The following is a 22355-nucleotide window of genomic DNA, read 5'->3' on the forward strand; positions in this document are numbered from 1 at the left end:
TGCTACCTTCCAATCTGCAGGAACCGTTCCAGAATCTATGGAATTTTGGATGATCACCAATGCATCCACTATCTCCACAGCTACTTCTTTCAACACTTTGGGATGTAGAATATCAGGTCCTGGGGATTTATCAACCTTCAGTCCCATTAATTTCTCCAATATAACCTTCTTACTAAAATAATTTCCTTTGATTCCTCATTCTCTCTAGTCCCTTCGGTCTCTAATTCCAGGAGATTTCTTATATCTTCCTTCGTGAAGACAGACACAAAGTCATCATTTAGCTTCTTTGCCATTTCTCTATTCCCCATTATAAATTCTCCTGACTCTGCTTGTAATAGACCGACATTTATCTTAGCCAAATGTTTCTTTTTTATGTATCTATAGTCCATTTTAATGTTTTTTTGCTAGTTTCATATTCTAGTCTCCCTTTATCAGTTTCTTGGTCCTCCTTTGCTGTTTTCTAAAATGCTTCCAATCCTCAGGTTTACTACTATTTCTGGCAACTTTATTGGCCTTTTCTTTTAATCTTATACAATCCTTAACTTCCTTTGTTGGCCACAATTGACTAACTTTTTTGGTGGGGAGGGTTGTGCCTTGAGGGAATATTTAATTGCTGTGCCTATGTAATAATTCTTTAAAGACTATCCATTGCCTGTCTACTGTCATACCTTTTAATGTATTTTCCCAGTCCACCTCAGCCCAGTTTGCCCCTCATACCTTCATAATTTCCTTTGTTCAAATTTAACATCCTGGCTTCAGACTGAACTACCTCGCTTTCAAACACAATGTAAAATTCTATCATGTTATAGTTACTCATCCCTAAAGATTCTTTTACAATAAGACTATTAATTAGCCCTTTCTTGTTACATAGATCTAAAATAGCCTTTTGTCTAGTCGGTTCCTCAACATACTGCTCTAGAAAACCACCCCTAACACTCCAGAAACTCGTCTTCCACAGCATTAGTGCTCATTAATTTTACCAGTCTATATGCAGATTGAAGTCACCCATGATTACTGTATTACTCATGCTACATGCTTCTCTAATCTCCTGATTATTACCATGCCCCACACTACCACTATTTTTTGGTGGCTGAAAACAACAACTACCAATGTTCGCTGCCCCTTGCTGTTTCTTAACTCGATTCCACATTTTGTTCTTCCGATCTGAGATCCTCCCTTACTAATGGACTGATCCTACCTGATTGTCAGCACAACACTACCTCCTTTGCCTTTTTGCTTGTCCTTCCTAAATGTTGAATATCCTTGAATATTCAGTTCCCAGTCTTGGTCACCCTTTAGCCACATTTCTGTAACGGCAATTAGATCATACCCATTTATCTCTGCTTGTGCCTGAGATAGTCTGATTAAACCTGACATATATGTGACAGTAATATAGTCAACTCTTAACTGCCTTCTGAAATGGCCAAGCAAGTCACTCAGTTGCATTCAAGGAGGCGAATAACCACCACCTTCAAGGGCAATTTGGGCAATAAATGATAACTTTGCCCGCAATACCCACAACCCATGAATGAATAAATAATCCCCTCCCAGCTCCCTCATGCTTAAAAACAGTGAAACCTCATTCTCACCAGCACACTGTCAAACAATAAAAGCTTTCCTCCATTCCTGAACATTAGGGAGCAAAATTCAATCTTAAAGCTGGTCTCAGTTGCCCCAGTGGATGTGGGCTGCAGATGAAGGACTCACTCATTTGTTTATCTCAGTAATCCCCATTTAGAACAGGAGCTCAGCAGCAAAACTGAGATTGATAAAGTCAACAACAAAGTGAAGTTTGACTGATCTAATGGAATATGATTAGAATGAGACTGTGACTGACCTCATGAAAGACTAGACCCATTCCAACTCCAGGGGAATCACTGTACAAATAGGCAACACCTTATGTACATTTCCTGAAACTGCCTTTTATTCCACTTTTGTTTCACATATACTCCTAGTACCACCTGAGCCCAGGGTGGGCTGTTCCCATGTGGTTCATACAAACATACGAAATAGGAACAGAAATAGGCCATTCGGCCACTCAAGTCTGCTCCGCCATTCAACGTGATCATGCCTGATCTGTTTGTGTTTCTAATTCCACATTCCCATCTACCCCCAATAACCCTTGATTCCCTTCTAACAAGAATCTATCTACCTCTGCCTAAAAAATATTCAATGACACCGCCTCCATTGCTTTCTGGGGCAGAGAGTTCCAAAGTCACACAACCATCAGAGAAAAACTTTCTCCTCATCTGTCCTCAAAGGGCGCCCCTAATTTTAAACCAGTGCCCCCTAGTTCTGAACACACCCACAAGAGGAAACATCATTTCTACGTCCACCTTGTCAATACTGTTCATGATCTTACATACTTCAATCAAGTCACCCCTCAACTCGAGTGGAACAAGCCCAGCCTGTCAAACATATCCTCATAAGATAACTCTCATATTCTTGGTATCAATCTAGTAAACCTTCTCTGAACTGCCTCTAGCACGTTTACATCCTTCGTTAAATAAGGAGACCAAAACTGCACACAGTATTCGAAATGTGGTCGCACCAATGCTCTGTATAACGGAAGCATAATATCCTTACTTTTATGTTCAATCCCTCTCATAATAAAAGATAGCATTCCATTAGCCTTCTTAATTTCTTGCTGTACCTGCACACTAACTTTTTGCGACTCATATACTAGAACGCTGAACTACATGGGGACAGCCCATCCCTCTGCACCTCGCAATTCTGCAGTCGTTCTCCATTTAAGTAATACTCTGTTTTTTTATTCTTCCAGCCATTTCACATTTTACCAACTGCTCAGAAACAAAGCACTGCAAGTGCAAAAACCCGAGTTGTCTATTCCTCAGGTTCTCTGCCCTCTTGTACAGCAGTTACCTCTACTCTGGAATAGCGTTCTGAGCTTCTAATACAGTGTCAACACTGGCATTAAGGTTAAGCTGTCCAGTATTCAGCAAGTGATTTTGCTCAGTACACCTTGGCTGATTGTTCCGAGGGCGAGACATCAATTTATGATTAATGGTCAGAACATCTGGCCTAGTTTTTATTGAGTGTATGAATCAACCATTTTTTTCTTTAGTAACTTCAGATACTACCAAAGCCAAGACAAGCCACGCACCAGGATGCTGTATGACAACCCTGGGTGACCCCCCAGTGCAAGGAACCTGTCTGAGTTGCATTCAGCAATTCCTCACTAGAGCAGGGAGGGGTGTCCAGGGTTAAAGCAAAACTATGTTCCATCCCTTTACAAAGACATGCATGCCACTCCAGGCCACAGCCTTCCCTAATTAGTCATTTACAATGGGCTGCTGCCTGGCTGATATTCCAACATCTGCGAGGAATTGGAAGACAGAAAAGGGAGAAAATATAGAAGCAGGAACTACTAAACAACATAGAGAAATTAAAATGGCATAAAAGACAAAAAGCAAGCTACAACAGGCCATGTACAGTTGGCGATGGGGTAGCCTGACATGATAACACTACCACCTTCAAGTGTTAGAATTTGTGTGGTTTAAGCCTCACTCCAGGACCAGAATACCTAGTCTAGGCTAGCAATACTGAGATAATACTGCATCATCGGTACTCATCTTCCAGATAAGAAATTAAACCAAGGCTCCATCTGCTTGTTAAGTTAAATGTAAAAGATCCTATGTTGCTATTTGAAAAGCAGTGAACTCTCCCAGGGTTCTGACCAACATTCCTTCCTTAAACAACTTAATTACAACAGGTTAAATGGTTTTTAACCACATTTACGGTTGCGAGATCTTGCTGTGCGCAATTCGGGTGCTGCATTTGCCTATATGACAATAGTGACAGTTCTACAGAGTCATTCATTTGGTGGGACGTACTTTGGATACCCAGAGAAAATAATTGGGCACTGTATAAACACTTTTTTCATGCCCCCATAGTCTCTTATCCACCCAACTGGTCTCTAAGGAGAAAGTTCATTGCAGGTATTCCAAAATCCTTAATTCACAATATTCATTCATTCCTACAACAACCCTAACCAGTCACCTTTCACAGATCTGTCATCACCACTGACCACTAACCTCACTGCCCCAGGAATAAAGCTGTCCGGCAGAGTATCTGGTTGTCATAGGGACAGGTAGAGACTGAGATAAGCAATCCCAGCTAACTCTTTGTCCAATTTGTGGGGCAACTGCACTAACATAATGCTGAATGAAGGTTGAGCAGTTGCAAACAGCTTCAGTAAGGGGTATCACAGTATCTGCTTCATCAGTTACTAGACACTGTTTTACTAATAGGAGCCTGGGGGATCCAAATGTTTGTCTTACTTGCATATAGCTAGTTTGTCCAATAAAACATATCTTAACATAACGCTTACAAAATAAGTAGAATGATGGTGGATAGCCAGAGAAATGAAAACAGGCTTTGTTGGAGGATTTAGAATTTCTTTGTACTTTGAAAAGTTTTCTCAAAAGAACTTCAGAATGAAAGGGCTCCCAACTCTGCCAGATCAGACTAAACGAACACTCAGGCACTGGATGACTTCCAATAACTACCATACAAGCAAGCTCACAGAGCAGGCTCTGGCACTGACACACAAACCTCACACACTTGTTTTCTGATTCTATTTTGTAAATTTAGGTACCATGGAGCCCTTTCCTGAAGAAATCTCAGTTAGAACCAAAAAATACACATTTAAAATAACCACTTAGCAGCTCCTAACTACAGCTTAAATGATAAAAAGCTTTAAATCACTCCTTAGTTTGAAATATAGTAACCACAGTCATGACACTGATTCAAAGTCTCTAATCCAAAGGCAGTGCTGCAGGTTCCAAGACTGACAGCATTTTTAAATAAGGATTGGGATCCTGATGCTGCATAGCATGTGTAATACAGATTCAGAAACAGTTCTGTAACACATGATTTCTCATGCAGTGGAAGGTTTGCTGCTTATTCTGCAAGGCAGATCCCCCAGTATCGACTAAACAGATAAATAATTGCTGCTGCACAAGTGTTTAAAAGTCACAATCCGTAACTTTAGTTCTGACCATTGTAACTTCCATGATGTCTTGAGAAGGTTGCTGCAGAACAGGCAGGGCATGGGAAAATTGTAGCTGGGCTGAATGCCCATTCTGCAAAGGGCAGCGCTTACATTTCCTGTGTTGGGGACTGAGGTGAGTCTCAGAATCTTCAAAGACAGCAAGACCACCTCATTCTGCTTCTAGCACTGCTGTTAATTTCAGAGCTGCTGCAGACAGAAATGCAGTAAATGCACAACACAGTTGCAGAGGATGAACTGGGGTAAACTCTTCAAAAAGTGAATCAGGTATTTAGCCAGTTGAGCTACAGATCAATCACCTGCTCATATCCATCTATGGCACCGACCGCCTTTGCTGCCCAATGTCTCACAAGAAGTTTCCAACTATTTCATTGTAGTCAGAATGTCATTGCATTCAACTACATAGGAGCCAACAGGAGTCTTGTCACCACAATTTCAATATTATTCATGTTCATTGCTGCTATGAAGCACATTTCTAAAAGTATCAGTACTCACTGGAACTCCACTTTCTCATTTGTTCAATATGGACTTGTTAATTGTACAGTCAGAATCAATGCCCAATATCTGTACACTGGGAGTGACTCAAACAGTAATAGCAAGCAAAGGACTTGTCCAGTGACAGCAGTAAAATATCATCTAGTATAAGAGGATGTTTAAAGTGTTTTACAAGACAAGAAGCCACTTCTTCTCTTCCCACAAAGCATTTTGAAATGCAACTTTATGCCTCCCTTTCCTGAAGACAATGACTCTTGTCAGGCTACAGTTCCATGGGCACTTCCTGGTAACTCACCCAAGTGACCATTCTTCATATGAGAGCCAGACATTGAGGCCAGAAGTATATCCAACTGTGGGCAGCATCACAATGTACTAGGCACGTCCCTGTCTTCGCCCAATGTCCACTCATGCAGGTGTTCCAGCAGGGGTCAATGAACAGTCACATGAAGCGGGAACCCAACCTGAATTTTCTCCTCTTTAGCTCAGGAATGACGATACTGGCTGCAGTAGCCCAGCCACGATCCAAGGCCAACGGACTCAACTACAGCCTACAGGCCAAGCATTCTGTCCTCTAATATGGTCTTTAACAATTAATTTCAGTAATGATAGAGTAAATGAAAAATAATATAACATTGCAGGGTTCTGAATTGGCTGTTTTTAAAAACAAAAACACTATTCCACTGATGTTCAGTGACTAGAGGCCAAAAGGCTCCATTATATTTTAAGTTATCAGATATGGTGATCATGCCTTTAATGAAATCTCCAGCCTCATTCAGCTCCTAAGTTGAATATATGTCAGGCTCCAACAACAAAACTTTTCATCATTCTGTTTCTGACTCGATTATATCAAGAGGAGTTGGGATTAATGAAAATAATTTGTGCTACTTACAGCACTGCCAAGTAAACAAGATGTGAAAGCCATCAGTTTTCAAACTTAAAAAATACAAAACAAGTGAAACTAAGAATGCCAAAAAACATATAGTACCAGTGAAGAAACAATGCTGGGAACCACAGAATGCGTGATGATTTGCACTTAAGTGTGTGAAAATCTCAGAGAATGGTAACCAACTGAGAAGCTTAGCTGTTCACCCCTAGGCTCATTAATGTGGTCTGCTTCATTTCTGGCTCAATATGCAACACTGGATCAGCTACGAAATTAAGTACAGGTTCCATCTTAGGTGGGCTTGTGTAAAACACATCCATCCACACTGCAATCCCAGTGCACCAGCACATTGTTAAATTGAAGAAAATTGCAGACGTTTGCATCACTAAAGCAAAGTCAATTCAAGCTGAGTGTGGAGCTCAGTGACTCACAGTAACTAGCACAATAACTCCACTAATACATCCCATGGAGTTCATTAACTAGGATTAGAGAGTTGGATCTGTGTAACAGTGGCACTGCCACCACAAATCCATACACTGAACACAGATTATATTAAAGTACAGTGTCTCAAAACAAGCAAACTCAGGGCCCAGGCTGTGCTGTATTTCGGGTCGGGCAGTTGGGACTGTGGGTGATTTGAACCAAGCCAGGTCGGGGGGCTGGGGGGGGTGTTAAAAAGTCACTCAGAGTGCGGGAGTAGGCAAAAGTGGATAACTAGTCCAGAGCCACACCATGCCAATGCAGTGCCTAGACGAATTGTCCAGGTAAGTTTTGATCAGGTAAGTTTTTAATTTTACTCAATTAAAATTGGTTCATGGCACATTCTAAAAATGTCCGGTTACTGGACAGGTGGATTTGAGACACTGTACTTGTATCACACCTCAGTGTTACCAAGGCTACCCCATTAATATATCTCAGTCTTGCCATTAGGATACTGTAAAACATAGGAGATGGCCAATGAAACTTTTGAGTTTGGATCAACTGTGCACCCATTCTAGATTCTGTCTTTTCAAACTTGGGCTGTTTCTGGAGAGAGAGCACCTGCATGGGGTATGCAAAAAAGCTGTCCATTAGTCCCTACGCGTAGTATAACAGAGAATAATCTCTCTCTCAGTTCATGTACATGGCATACAGATAAATCACCTATCTCTATCCTATACATAGTATGCCAATAAATAATCCATGTCTCAGTCCCGCCATGTGATGCAACTGTAAATAAACCGTTTTCTCAGTCCCTGCACACAATATATCTGTAAATAAACCTGTCTCTAAGTCCCTGCACAGAGTCTACTTGTTAAATAATCCAGTTTCTTACTCCGTGTGTACGGTATACCTGTAAATATTGAAACAGTTCACACCCACATGCAGCAAGAAGTGGACAACATTTTGGTTTGGGCTGATAACTGATAAGTAACATCTGTGCCACTATCAACATCCTGGGGGTTACCATTGACCAGAAACTGAACAGGGCCAGCCATATAAATACTGTGGCTACAAGAGCAGGTCAGAGGTTGGAAAGTCTGCAGAGAAAACTCAACTCCTAACTTCCCAAAGCCTGCCCAACATCTGCAAAGCACAAGTCAAGAGTTTGATGGAATACTCTCCACTTGCCTGGAGAGTGCAGCTCTAACAACACTTGAAAAGCTCAATACCATCCAGGACAAAGCAGCCCTCTTGACTGACATCCCATTCACCACCTTCAACATCCAATCTCTTCATCACCAAAGCACAGTGGCAGCAGTGTGTACCATCTACAAGATGCATTGCAGCAATTCACCAAGGTTTCTTTGACAGCACCTTCCAAACCTGTGACCCCTACCACCTAGGACAAGGGCAGCAGACACATGGGAACACCACCACCTGCAAGTTCCCCTCCAAGCCACACACCATCCTGACTTGGAAATATATCGCTGTTCCTTCAAAATCACTGGGTCAAAATAAAAGCAAAATACCCGCTTTGTCCTTTTGTTCATGACATCTTTGCAAATCTCTCCTTTGCCCCCATCTATTGCTGACATCCCAAAGCCTGCCCACCATCTGCAAGGCACAAGTCAAGAGTATGATGGAATACTCTCCACTTGCCTGGAGAGTGCAGCCCAATATCACTTCCTCTTGTTCCATCCAGCTTCACCTGCTCCACCCCCATTAAACAGTATAACTTTCATCACATTTTTACTTCTCTTAGCTTTGAAGAGTCATACAGACTCGAAACGTTAACTCTGTTTTTCTCTCCACAGATGCTGTCAGACCTGCTGAGTTTTTCCAGCATTTTCTGTTCTTGTTTCGCTGAGTCAAAATCCTGGAACTCGCTCCCTAACAGTACTGTGTGTGTACCTACACCACATGGACTGCAGCAATTCAAGGTGGCGGCTGACCACCGCCTTCTCAAGGGCAGTTAGGAATGTGCAATAAAAATACAGGCCGAGCCAGCAGCGCCTGTGTCCAGTTAAAGAATATAAAAAACCTGCCACAGTCTCTGTGCGCAGTATAATTGTAAATAATGCTTTTCCTTACTCCATGAGTATGGTACACCTGAACCTAAACCTGTCCCTCAGTGCTCCTGCAACTAATCCAGTGTCTCAGTTCCTGCGGTCTAACCACCAATTTCAACACAATATTGTTCAGCTAACTAGTGCCAAAATTTAGAATTCTAATTTAGAATTCTGAAACCATAATGATGTATTGTCACAAGAAGAATCAGCTAAGCATTATAAGTAAATTACGTTACAGAGAGCCACAGGCTGTATCACACTTGTTATAGTGTTCTCAGAATTCAGATTTCACATCCATTATTTCTTATAGTCCTGTTACAACTGATCTAATCTTCCAATCTTCTCCAATCTGTAACCGCAAAGGAAGCAATTGAATGTCCCTCATGGAGGGTGTTTAATCTCCAATTCATTGCACCACTTCAACAATGCAGGCCCAATATCACTTCCTCTTGTTCAACAGTTTCTTACCTCCTGTATGAAGTTATCTGCAATATCAATACAAATGGGGCAGAATTATTTACAAGGAAGATTTTATTTGCATCTAAACAGTCATTTCTATTTGTTTTAACCAATTTGTCAAATAGGGTAAGCAGCAACCCAAGTATAGATTGACCAGCAAAGCTGGCCGGGACTGATATGATAATGATTCTCCCATCACTTCAACAGATGAATGTTCAGCAAAAAAGAGTACTTGACAATCTAGGTTTATATCGTCTTATGTGTGATGTTAGGTCAAGTTTTGATTTGCATAACCAATTGCAAATACTGCATATGAAGTCAGTATTGGAGGGATGGATGGAGGCATTGGCTTTGCCCTGCACTCATCTGTCCTGAAGATACTTGACTCTGTTGTCCTCAAATTTTAAAACTGCTTGATGACAGTGTCTGTCCAAGGTCATTTCTTGCTGCCATGTACTGGGACCGATATATAGACAAACACTACAGCACTGTGAGCTGGGACTGACATCCAGACAGACCAATCCTACAGCACTGCAAGCTGGGATTGACAGCCAGACAGGCTAATCCTACAGCATTGTGAGCTGGGACTGACATCCAGACAGACCAATCCTACAGCACTGTGAGCTGGGACTGACATCCAGACAGACTAAACCTACAGCATTGTACTTGTCGACCTCAGGGAGCAATAGGTTAGGTATATTTGGATTTATTCTTGCATGGGATTTGGGCATCACTGGCAAGGCCAGCATTTGTTTCCCATCCCTAATTGCTGTGGGTCAGGAGTCACATGTAGGCCAGACCAGGTACAGATGGCAGATTTCCTTACCTAAAGGACACTAATGAACCAGAAGAGTTTTAATGACAATCGATGACAGTTTCATGGTCACCACTACGAAGGCTAGCTTCATATTCCAGATTTATTAACTGAATTCAAATTTAATCAGCTGCCATGATGGGATTTGAACCCATGCCCCCAGAGCATTAGCCTGGGTCTCTGGATTACAAGTCCAGCAACATTACCACTATGCCACTGTCGCCTTCCTGAAGGCAATTGATATGGTGCCACACAAAAGGTCGTTACACAAGATTAAGACTCATAGGATTTGCGGCAATATGTTAACGTGGATTGAGGATTGGTTAGCTGACAAAAAACAGAGCAGCAATAAGCTCATAATTTTCAGATTAGCAGGATGTGTCACAAGGATCAGTGCTAGGGCCTCAGCCTTTTACAATATGTAATAACTTAGATGAGGGGACCAAATTTAATGTTTCCAACTTTAACAATTCAACCTAGGTGGGAAAGTATGCTGTGAGGAGAATGAAAAGGCACAGCAGAGAGATGTAGTCCTGTAAAGTCAGCGGGCAAGAGGGTGGCAGATGCATTATGCTGTGGGGAAATTTGAATGGCAAAGTAAAATATTTTCTAAAGTGTGAGAGGCTTAGTTGTTTGGTATTACAGAACTCGAGTACTGCTGAAAAAGAGACATGTCGAAGCTTTTCATCTTGCACTCATCAGGACACTGCAAGAATACCAACATAAGGGGAAAACAGCAATTTATACTGTACGTGAAGAGGCTGGCAAATGGATTAGCAGAGGCATTGTCATGGAGAATGCACCAGTGATGGTGGCTGACAGGTACCTGCCAAACATTATCTGAAATTTAAACCAGACAGCTTGACCCTGATTGATCAAGGCATTGCCCTGAGGAATGAGTCAGCAAATGGCTGTCACTTATTTTGTTTAGCTGGGGGCTTCAATGTCCATCACCAAGAGTGTCTCAGTAGCACCATTACTGACCAAGCTGTCAGGGTCCTAAAGGACATAACTGCTAGACTGAATCTTCGGCAGGTGGTGAGGGAACCAAGAGAGAAAAACATACTTGACCTCATCCTCATCAACCCGTCTGCTGCAGATTCATCTGTCCATGACAGTATGGGCAGGAATAACCACCACATAGTCCTTGTGGAGAGGAAGTCCCGTCTTCACATTGAGGATACCCTTCATCGTGTTGTGTGGCACCACCACCGTGCTAAATGGGATAGATTTTGAACAAATCTCGCAATTCAAGACTGGACATCCATGCGGCACTGTGGGCCATCAGCAGAACTGTACTCAACCACAAACTGTAACTTCATTGGCTAACATATTCACCCTCTACCATTATCACTAAGCCAGGGGATCAACCCTGCTTCAATGAATAGTGCAGGAGGGCATGCCAGGAGCAGCACCAGGCATACCTAAAAATGAGGTGTCAACCTGGTGAAGGTACAAGTCAGGAATACTTGCATGCCAAACAGCATAAGCAGCATGCAATATACAGAGCTGAGAGATTCCACAATCAACAGATCAGATCTAAGCTCTGCAGTCCTGCCACATCCAGTCATGAATAGTGGTGGACAATTAAACAACACACTGGAGGAGAAAGTGGTTCCACAAATATCCCCATCCTCAATGATGGGGGAGGCCAGTGCAAAAGCTAAAGTTGAAGCTTTTACAACAATCTTTAGCCTGAAGTGCCGAGTGAATGATCCATCTTGGCCTCCTCCGGAGGTCCCCAGCATCACAGATACCAGTCTTCAGCCCTTTCAAGTTACTCCACGTGATATCAAGAAATGGCTGAAGGCACTGGATACTGCAAAGGCTATAGGCGCTGACAATATTCTAGCAATAGTACTGAAGACTTCATTTTTCTTATTCATTCACGAGATGTGGGTTTCGCTGGCTGGGCCAGTAGTTTTTTGCCCATCTCTAATTGCCCTTGAGAAGGTAATGGTGAACTACCTTCTTGAACCACTGCAGTTCATGTGGTGTCAGTACACCTACATTGCTCTTAGGAAAGGAGTCACCCAGCGACAGTGAAGGAACGGTGATACATTTCCAAGTCAGGATGGTGAGTGACTTGGAGGAGAACTTCCAGGTGTTCCCATCCATCAGCTGCCCTTGTCCTTCTAGGTGGTAGTGATCGTGCATTTGGAAGGTGCTATCGAAGGAGCCTTGGTGAATTCCTGCAGTGCATCTTGTAGATGGTACACACTGCTGCTACTGTGCGTCGGCGGTGGAGGGAGTGAATGTTTGTGGATGTGGTGCCAATCAAGCAGGGGCTGCTTTGACCTGGATGGTGTCAAGCTTAAGTGTTGTGGGAGCTGCACTCATCCAGGCAAGTGGGGAGTATTCTATCACATTCCTGACTTGTGCCTTGTAGATGGTGGACAGGCTCTGGAGAGTCAGGGTTCCGAGCTTCTGACCTGCCCTTGTAGCCACAGTATTTATATGGCTAGTTCAGTCCAGTTTGTGGTCTATGGTAAGCCCCCAGGATGTTGATAGCAGGGGGTTCAGTGATGGTAATGCCACTGAACATCAAGGGACGATGGTTAGATTCTCTCTTGCTGGAGATGGTCAATGCCAGGCATTTGTGTGACGCAAATGTTACTTGCCACTTGTCAGCCCAAGCCTGGATATTGTCCAGGTCTTGCTGCATTTGGACATGGACTGCTTCAGTATCTGAGGAGTTGCGAATGGTGCTGAATATTGGGGATGTTCGCTGATGACTGCACAATGTTCAGCACCATTCGCGACTCCTCAGATACTGAAGCAGTCCATGTCCAAATACAGCAAAACCTGGCTTGGGCTGACAAGTGACAAGCAACATTCATGCCACAAAAGTATCAGGCAATGACAATCTTCACTTGACATTCAATGGCATTACCACTGCTGAATTCCCTCACTATCACATCCAAGGGGTTACCACTGACCAGAAACTGAACTGGACTAGCCATATAAATACTGTGGTTACAAGAGCAGGTCAGAGGCTAGGAATCCTGCACTGAGTAACTCACCTCCTGACTCCCCAAAGCCCGTCCACCATCTACAAGGCACAGCTCAGCAGTGTGATGGAATACTCCCCACTTGCCTAGGTGAGTGTGGCTCCAACAACACTCAAGAAGCTCGGCACCGTCCAGGACTAAGCAGCCCACTTGATTGGCACCACATCCACAAACATTCACTCCCTGCACCACCGACGCACAGGGGCAGCAGTGTTTACTATCTACGAAGTGCACTGCAAAAACTCATCAAGGCTCCTTTGACAGCACTTTCCAAACCCACAGCCATCTTTGAGGACAAGGACAGCAGGTGCATGGGAACACCACCGCTTGTAAGTTCCCCTCCAAACCACCCTGACTTGGAAATATTTCGTCATTCCTTCACTGTCACTGGGTCAAAATTCTGGAACCCCCTCCCTAACTGCACTGTGGGTGTGCCTACACCACATAGATTGCAGCGGTTCAAGAAGGCAGCTCATCACCACCTTCTCATGGGCAATTAAGGATGGGAAATAAATGCTGGCCTAAACAGCAACACCCACATAGAAACATAGAAAATAGGAGTAGGCCATTCGGCCCTTCGAGCCTGCTCTGCCATTCATTATGATCATGGCTGATCATCCAACTCAATAGCCTGCTCCTGCTTTCTCCCAATATCCTTTGATCCCTTTCACCCCAAGAGCTATATCTAACTCCTTCTTGAAAACATACAATGTTTTGGCCTCAATTATTTTCTGTGGTAGCGAATTCCACAGGCTCACCACTCTCTGGGTGAAGAAATTTCTCATCTCAGTCCTAAATGGTCCACACCGTATCCTCAGACTGTGACCCCTGGTTCTGGACTCCCCCACAATCGGGAACATCCTTCCTGCAAGTACCCTGTCTAGTCCTGTTAGAATTTTATAGGTTTCTATGAGATCCCACCTCATTCTTCTGAACTCCAGTGAATATAATCCTAAACGACTCAATCTCTCCTCATCTGTCATCCCAGGGATCAGTCTGGTAAACCTTCACTGTACTCCCTCTAAAGCAAGAACATCCTTCCTCAGATAAGGAGACCAAAACTGCACACAATATTCCAGGTGTGGTCTCACCAAGGCCCTGTATAATTGCAGCAAGACATCCCTGCTCCTGTACTCGAATCCTCTGGCTATGAAGGCCAACATATCATTTGCCTTCTTTACTGCCTGCTGCACCTGCATGCTTATCTTCAGCGACTGGTGTTCGAGGACAGCCAGGTCTCATTGCACATTCCCCCTCCTCTCAATTTATAGCCATTCAGATAATAATCTGCCTTCCTATTTTTGCTACCAAAGTGGATAACGTCTCATTTATCCACATTATACTGTACCTGCCATGCATTTGCCCACTCACTCAGCTTGTCCAAATCACACTGAAGCATCTCTGCATCCTCCCCACAGCTCACCCTCCCATCCAGCTTTGTCTCATCTGCAAATTTGGAGATATTACATTTAGCTCCCTCATCTAAATCATTAATATATATTGTGCATAGCTGGGGTCCCAGTACCGATCCCTGCGGCACCCTACTAGTCACTGCCTGCCATTTGGAAAAAGACCCGTTTATTCCTACTCTTTGTTTCCTGTCTGCCAACCAGTTTTCTATCCATCTTGATACACTATCCCCAATCCCATGCACTTTAATTTTCCCACGAATGAAAAAAAATGCAACCCATCAAGTCTGCTTGATCATTCAAAAAGATCATACATAAGAACATAAGAACTAGTAGCAGGAGTAGGCAATTCAGCCCCTCAAGCCTGCCCCGCCATTCAATATGATCAAGGCTGATCTCATTTCGGTCTCAACTCCAATTTCCCACCCTCTCCCCATAACCTTTCAACCTGTTACTAAATAAAAATCTGTCTATCTCCTCCTCAAATTTATTCAGCGTTCCGTCATCCACTGCACTCTGAAGTAGTGAATTCCACAGATTCACGACCCTTTGAGAAAAGTAATTCCTCCTCATCTCTGATTTAAATCTACCACCCCTTAGCCTAAAACTATGGTCTCTCTTTCTAGAATGCCCCACATGGGGAAACATCTGCTCCACATCTACTTTGTCTACCCTCTTTAGCATCTTATATACCTCAATTAGATCTCCTCTCATCTTTCTAAACTCTAGTGAGTATAGGTCTAAACTGCTCAATCACTCCTCATAAGACAAGCCCCGCATCTCTGGAATCAATCTAGTGAACCTCCTCTGAACCACCTCCAATGCAGCTACATCCTTCCTCAAGTAAGGGGTCCAAAACTGTGCACAGTACTCCAGGTGCGGTCTCACCAATGCCTTCTACAGTTGCAACAACACTTCCCTATTTTTATACTCTATTCCTTTAGCAATAAATGTCAAAATTCCATTTGCCTTCCTTATTACCTGCTGTACCTGCATGCTAGCTTTCAGCAATTCATGCACGAGGACACCCAGATCCCTCTGCACTGAAGCATTCTGAAGTTTCTCTCCATTTAAATAATAAGTCGCCTTTTTATTCTTCTGACCAAAATGGATAACCTCATGCTTATCCACATTAAACTCCAGCTGCCAAATTTTGGCCCATTCACCTAACCTGTCCATATCCATTTGTAAATTTATTTCTTCATTGTAACTCACTTTCCCACCTATTTTGGTGTCATCTGCAAATTTAGCTATAGTACCTTCTATCCCTGAATCCAAGTCATTAGTATAGATTGTAACTAGTTGGGGCCCAAGGACCAAACCCTATGGCAACCCACTAGTTACAGCTTGCCATCCAGAAAAAGACCCATTTATCCCGACTCTGTTTTCATGTCTGATCTTGATTGTGGTCTTAACTCCACTTTCCTGCCTGTCCCCCGTAACTTTAACTCCCTTGTTATCAAATATCTGTTTAACTCAGCCTTGAATATATTCAATGACCCAGTGTCCACTCTCTGTGGGAGAGAAATCTAAAGACTGGCAACCATCTGAGAAAAAAAAATTCTCTTCATCTTGGCCTTAAATGGGTGACTTACTTTTACTTACTTTTAAACTGTGCCCCCAGTTCTAGATTCCCCCACAAGAGGGAAAATCCTCTCGGTCCCATCAGAATCTCTTATGTTTTAATAAGATCACCTCACACTCTTCCAAACTGCCATGAGTATAGGCCCAACCTGCTCAACCTTTCAAATCACCCATCCCTGGAATCAGCTTAGTGACCCTTCTCTGAATTGCTTCCAATGTAAATACATCTCTTAATTAAGGTAACCACAACAGTATTCTAGGTGTGGTCTCACCTGTACCCTGTACAGTTATTGCATTATAGTTATCCTACTTTTATACTCCATTCCCTTGCAACGAAGGCCAACATTCCATTTGCCTACCTAATTATTTACCATATCTACATGGTAACTCTTTGTGATTCATGTACAATGACACCCAGATCCCTCTGTACTGCAGCATTCTGCAATCTGTCTCCATTTAAATAATATTCTGTTTTTCTATTCTTCCTGCCAAAGTCGCCGTCCACATATTTTCCCACATTATACTCCATCTGTGAATTTTTTGCCCACTCAATCTAGGAAGCATTGTAAACTGTGAGGGCAGTGTAAAACTTCAAAAGGACATAGACAATTTGGTGGAGTGGGCAGATAGGTGGCAGATAGGTTCAATACAGAGAAGTGTGAGGTGATTCAATTTGGTAGGAAGAACATGGAGAGACAATATAAAATAAGGGGTACAACTCTAAAGGGTGTGCAGGAGCAGAGAGACCTGGGTGTACATGTGCATAAGTCATTGAAGGTGGCAGAACAGGTGGAGAGAGCAGTTAATAAAGCATACAGTATCCTAGGCTTTATTAATAGGGGCATAGATTATAAGAGCAAAGAGGTTATGTTAAACTTGTATAGGACACTAGTTAGGCATCAACTGGAGTAGTGTACACAGTTCTAGGCAACACACTTTAGGAAGGATGTGAACGCATTGGAGAGAGTGCAGAAGAGGTTTACAAAAATGGCTCCAGGGGTGAGAAACTTCAGCTATGAAGATAGGTTGGAGAGGTTGGGACTGTTCTCCTTGGAGAGAGGACTAAGAGCAGGTTTGATAGAGATGTTCAAAATCATGAGGCTGGACAGAGTAGATAGGGAGAAGCTGTTCCCATTTGTAAAAGAATCGAGGACAAGAGGGCACAGATTTAAAGTGATTTGCAAAAGAAGCAAATGTGATTTGAGAAAAAGTTTTTTCACACAGTGAGTGGTTTGGGTCTGGAATGCACTGCTTGGAAGTGTGGTGGAGGCAGGTTGCATCGAGGCATTCAAGAGGACATTAGATGATTATTTAAAAAGAAACAATGTGCAGGTTTACAGGGAAAAGGCATGAGAATAGCACTAAGTCATAACACTCATTCGGAGAGCTGGTGCAGACACAATGGGCTGAATGGCCTCCTTCTGCACCATAACAATTCTGTGATTCACTTAACCCACCTATAGCCTTTTGCAGACTCTTTGTACCCTCCTTACAACTTACTTTTCTACCTATTTTATCAGCAAATTTATCTACAATACAGCCAATTCCTTCATCAAAGTCATTAATATAGATCACAAATTGCTGTGGCCCCAGCACTGGCCCCTGTGGCACTCCACCAATTATAGTTTGCCAACCCGAAAATGATCCTACTCTGTTTCCCGTTGGTTAGCCAATCATCTATCCATACTAATATATCAACCCCAACAATATGACCTCTTATCTTGTGCAGTAACCTTTTATATAGGTTAAAATAGATCACAAATAGATATTATCTTATCTTGTGCAGTAACGTTTTACATATCGAATGTTTTTTGGAATTCCAAATACACTACATCTACTGGTGTACCTTTATCCACACTGCTTGTTACATCCTCAAAGGGCTCTAATAAAATTTTCAAACACTATTTCCCTTTCACAAAATCATGTTGACTCTGCCTGATTGTATTAGGATTTTCTAAGTGTCTTGCTACTACCTTTTTTAATGGATTCCAGCATTTTCCCACTGACAGATGTTAGACTAACTGGCCTATAGTTTCCTGCTTTGTCTCCCTCTTTTCTAATCCACTGGGACCTTTAAACAATCTAGGAAGTTTGGAAGATTTTAACCAATACATTCAATACTTTGGCAGCCACTTCCTTTAAGGATACAGGGCATCAGATCCAGGGGATGTGTCAGCCTTTAGTTTTCCTAGTACTTTTTCTTTAGTGATCAAGATTGTTTTTAAGTTCCCCCCTCCCTTTTGTCTCTTGATTTTCCACTATTCATGGAATGGTTTCTGTGTCTTCTACTGTGAAGCTAAATGCAAAATACTTGTTCGAAGTCTCTGCATTTCCTTGCTTCCCATCATTAATTCCCCAGTCTCACCCTCTAAGAGAGCAAAACTCACTTAGCTACTCTCTTCCTTTTTATATACTTGCAGAAGCTTTTTCTGTCTGCTTTTATATCTCTTGCTGGTTTTCTCTCAATAATTTCTCCCATTGTACATATTTATTTAGTCTTCCTCTGCTGGTTTCTAAAATTTTTCCAATCTTCTGGCCTACCATTAATCTTTGCGGCACTGTATGTCTGCCACTTTTTCTTTACCGTTTACCCTTTAACCTTATTTCCCAATTCACTTTAGCCAACTCTGTCTTTATACCCGTGCAATTGCCTTTATTTAAGTTCAAGACTCTAGTTTCAGAGCCACATTTCCCACCCTCAATGAATTCAAACTGAATGTGAAATTCTATCATGTTTTGATCACTCTTACTTAGAGAATCCTTTACTATGAGTTTATTAATTAATCCTTTCCTTACACATTAGCAGAACTAAATTGCTTGTTTCGTGGTTGGTTCCAAAAGGCATTGTTCTAAGAACCTGCCTTGAATACATTGTATGAACTCATCCTCCAGGCCATTTTCGCCAATCTGATTCATCCAATCTATAAGATGATTCAAATCTTCCATGAATATTACAGTACCTATCATACAAGACCCCATTTCTCGATTTAAACTCTGTCCTACTATTTAGTTACTGTCAGGGGGCCTATAAACTACTCCCAACAGTGACTTCCTCCCTTCGCTATTTCATATCTCCACCCAAAGTGATTCTACATCTTTATCCTCCAAACCAAGATTATTTCTTACTACTGTACTGTTCTCGTCCTTCGTTAACAGACCCACCCCACCTGTTTTTTCCTCTCATGTCCTTCCAAAATGTCAAAACCCCTCCAATATTCAGATTCCAGCTGTTGTTACCTTGCAACCATGTCTCTGTAATGGCTATATCATAGCACACATAGAAATAAATGATTATCAATTCTTCCATCTTGTTCCCAATGCTGCATGCATTCAGAAAAAGAGCCTTTGTCTTTTATTGTTTTTCTCTACTCTGACCTTTTTTGCTGGTGCATTCATGTTTCTACACTCATGTCCCTTCCCATCACACTCCGGTTATTATCCACATTGCTGCCCTGCACTATTGCTTTGTCCTTTTTCTTTCATTTTCCAAATGTTGCCTCACATGAACTCTCTCCCCCATTATTTAGTTTAAAGCCCTCGTTACAGCCCTAGTTATACAATTCTCTAGTACACTTGTCCCAATGCTGTTCAGGTGAAGACCATCTCCAAGGTACAGTTTCCTCTTTCCCAAGTATTGTGCCAATACCCATGAATTGAAAACCATTTCTACCACACCAATCTTAGAGCCATGCATTCAACTCTCTTGTTTATCCCATTTCCATTTGCTTGTAGCTCAGGTAGTAATTCAAAGAAAGGTTCAAAGATTGCGATTGTGCTTTTTAATTCCACCCCTAGCTGCTCATACTCCCTCAGCAGAACCTCTTTCTTAGTCCTATTTATCTTGTTGGTACCCACATGGTCCATGACAACTGGATCCTTCCCCTCCCACTCCAAATTTCTCTCCGGACATGAGGAGGATGTCCTTAACACTGGCACTGGGCAGGCAACACAGCCTTAGGGACTCACGCTCTCAGCTGCAGAGAACAGTATCTATCCCCCTAAATATACTGTCCCCAACAACTATATATTCCTATTTTTTACTCCTGCAACTTGAATGATTCCCTACATTATGGTGCCACAGTCAGTTTGTTGATCCTCCTTGCAGTCCCTGCTCTCACCCACACAAGTTACAAGAACCTCAAACCTGATGGATAATTGCACAGGCTGAGGCTCCTCCATTTCTATCTTCTGGATTCTCATACCTTCGTCTCTTACAGTCACACCCTCCTGTCCCTGACCACGGACCAAATCTGAAGTAGCTAGCCTAAGGGGTTTGATTGGCTCCTGGAACAAAGTATCCAAGTAACTTTCCTCTCCCTGATGCATTGCAGTGTCAGAAACTCAGGCCCCAGCTCATCAACTTGGAGCTGAAGCTCCTCAGCTGCAGACAATTACTGCAGATGTGGCTCACACTGGTGTCCACCAGCTCCCATGTTCTACAGCTACAACACATCACCTGCCCTGTCATTTTCATTGTGTATAATTTAACTAATTAGCTATCAACTGTTGTCTGTATTTATACTAAGTAGTTTAACTAGTTAATCTATAAATTTAGTTCAATACTTATATCTCCTCAGTACCGGTTATGTCTGAGTTTAGAGGGGTAAAGTCTTAAAAACTCACCAAACAATCACCTATTTGCTCACCTAATTGAAGCTTTAAACGCTCACCAGCTCCTGGAGGCTGACAAAATATAAGCAGCAGCAACTCCTTCCCCCTCTGCACAGAATTCCCACATGCACCAAATTTCCAAGTTAGTAGCTGTATCCCATCACTCTCAGACCTTGTTAAATTCAGGCCTCATCACTATCTGTGCTCTCCACTCTTAATCTCAGCCCCTCATTCTAATATCAATCTAGTAAAATCTCTCCTGCACCCTCTGACTTGAGTTCTCTCCTGAAGAAAGGGGGCAGGTTTTTAAAGTCAGGACACCAGGTGTCCTTGACAGGCAAGGTAACAGTGAACTCTCCCCACCAATAACACCTGGAGTGCAACAATACAAATTATTGCTCTCTAAAATCAAACTTGATGCCACCACTTCAATTCATCTCAGTTGCTCTCTGACTGTCTTCAAGCTCAATGGTTTCCTGCTTTCCTCTTTCCCTTCATCTAAGTTGCTCAGAAAAATACTGAGATCTGTGATTATCAGAAAGTACCACACTCTACCTTTCACCAACTGATCAGTTTCGCCCTCACCTTATAGACCTTGCCAAATGCCCCATCCCCCAGTTCTCCGATGATCTGCCAGATCTCTTCAGGGTTTACATCCTTTTTCACATGTTCAAACTGCTTCTTCTTCTTCTCCCCGCCGATCTTAAAAATCTTCCGAAAGTTGAAGAAGGACATTTTCAGATCTGAACAAATGGGTTTTCTGACTTTTCAAACCTAAAATTTAGGTTGATGGCTCCTGTGCCTGAGCATCACTCCAGAATATTCCAAATGATGTGCTTCACTCCAGAACCGTCCTGGTCCCGTGCTTCACTCTAGAACACTCCAGATACCAGGCGGGACTTCCAGTGAGCTCTGGTTGACGTGCTTTACTCTGGGTTACTTCAAGTTTTGCACTTTATCCCGAATTACTCCTGCTTTACTGCAGATTGTCCCCGATAATGTGTTTACCCTGGACCACTTCAATCTCAGGCTTTACTCCAGATCACTCCTAAAGCCGGACTTTATTCCAATTCGCTCCTGACACCCTTCCTTAGCCCGGATCACTTGTGTTTTGCTGCCCTTCGTCTGCCGTTTTCGAATCACTCTACTTTGGATTTTAATCCAGTTTCTCCGGGGATTTACTCCCGGTCCAGTCCCAGGTTAATGCTGGCCGGCCGGGTTATCCCGGGCTCATTCTCAGTCCCGGCTTTGCTCCCACTCCCGGGCTAACCAGACGCCGCTAGCCCCGGACAGTTCCTCGCTGCCTCCGGCCCAGTGTCCGCCGGCCTCTCTGTCGCCAGGATCTGGGAAAGAGCTGCCCCTTCACAGGCCAGAAACCGCCTCCCGCTGCTGCTGCTGCCGTCGCCCCAGCCCCACTCGGTGCGCGCGCTCCCGCCGTGCGTGTTACCCGGACTCGCTCTCGCTCGCTCGCGCGCGCGCGCGCGCCACCTCCCTCGCCCTCCGACCGTTACTGCCCTCCACGAGTGACAGCCAAACCGACCAATCAGCGCCCGGCAGACTGCGGG

General features: G+C 43.1%; 1 protein-coding gene across 3 annotated transcripts in view; it reads right to left on the minus strand.

Moving 5' to 3' along the window:
* The window catches only part of LOC144694493 (STE20-like serine/threonine-protein kinase), a 160926-nt gene extending 138616 nt beyond the window's left edge, over positions 1-22310 (minus strand). For all 3 annotated transcript variants that reach the window (XM_078564981.1, XM_078564980.1, XM_078564979.1), the window contains exon 1: positions 21376-22310. In XM_078564981.1, the coding sequence (XP_078421107.1) occupies positions 21376-21525 (150 nt within the window). In that variant the 5' untranslated portion in view covers positions 21526-22310. The remainder of the gene's footprint in view (positions 1-21375) is intronic.
* Positions 22311-22355: the final 45 nt, after the last annotated feature.

The sequence above is a fragment of the Cetorhinus maximus genome, chromosome 20 (assembly GCF_964194155.1).
Source record: "Cetorhinus maximus chromosome 20, sCetMax3.hap1.1, whole genome shotgun sequence".
NCBI classification, from domain to species: domain Eukaryota; kingdom Metazoa; phylum Chordata; class Chondrichthyes; order Lamniformes; family Cetorhinidae; genus Cetorhinus; species Cetorhinus maximus.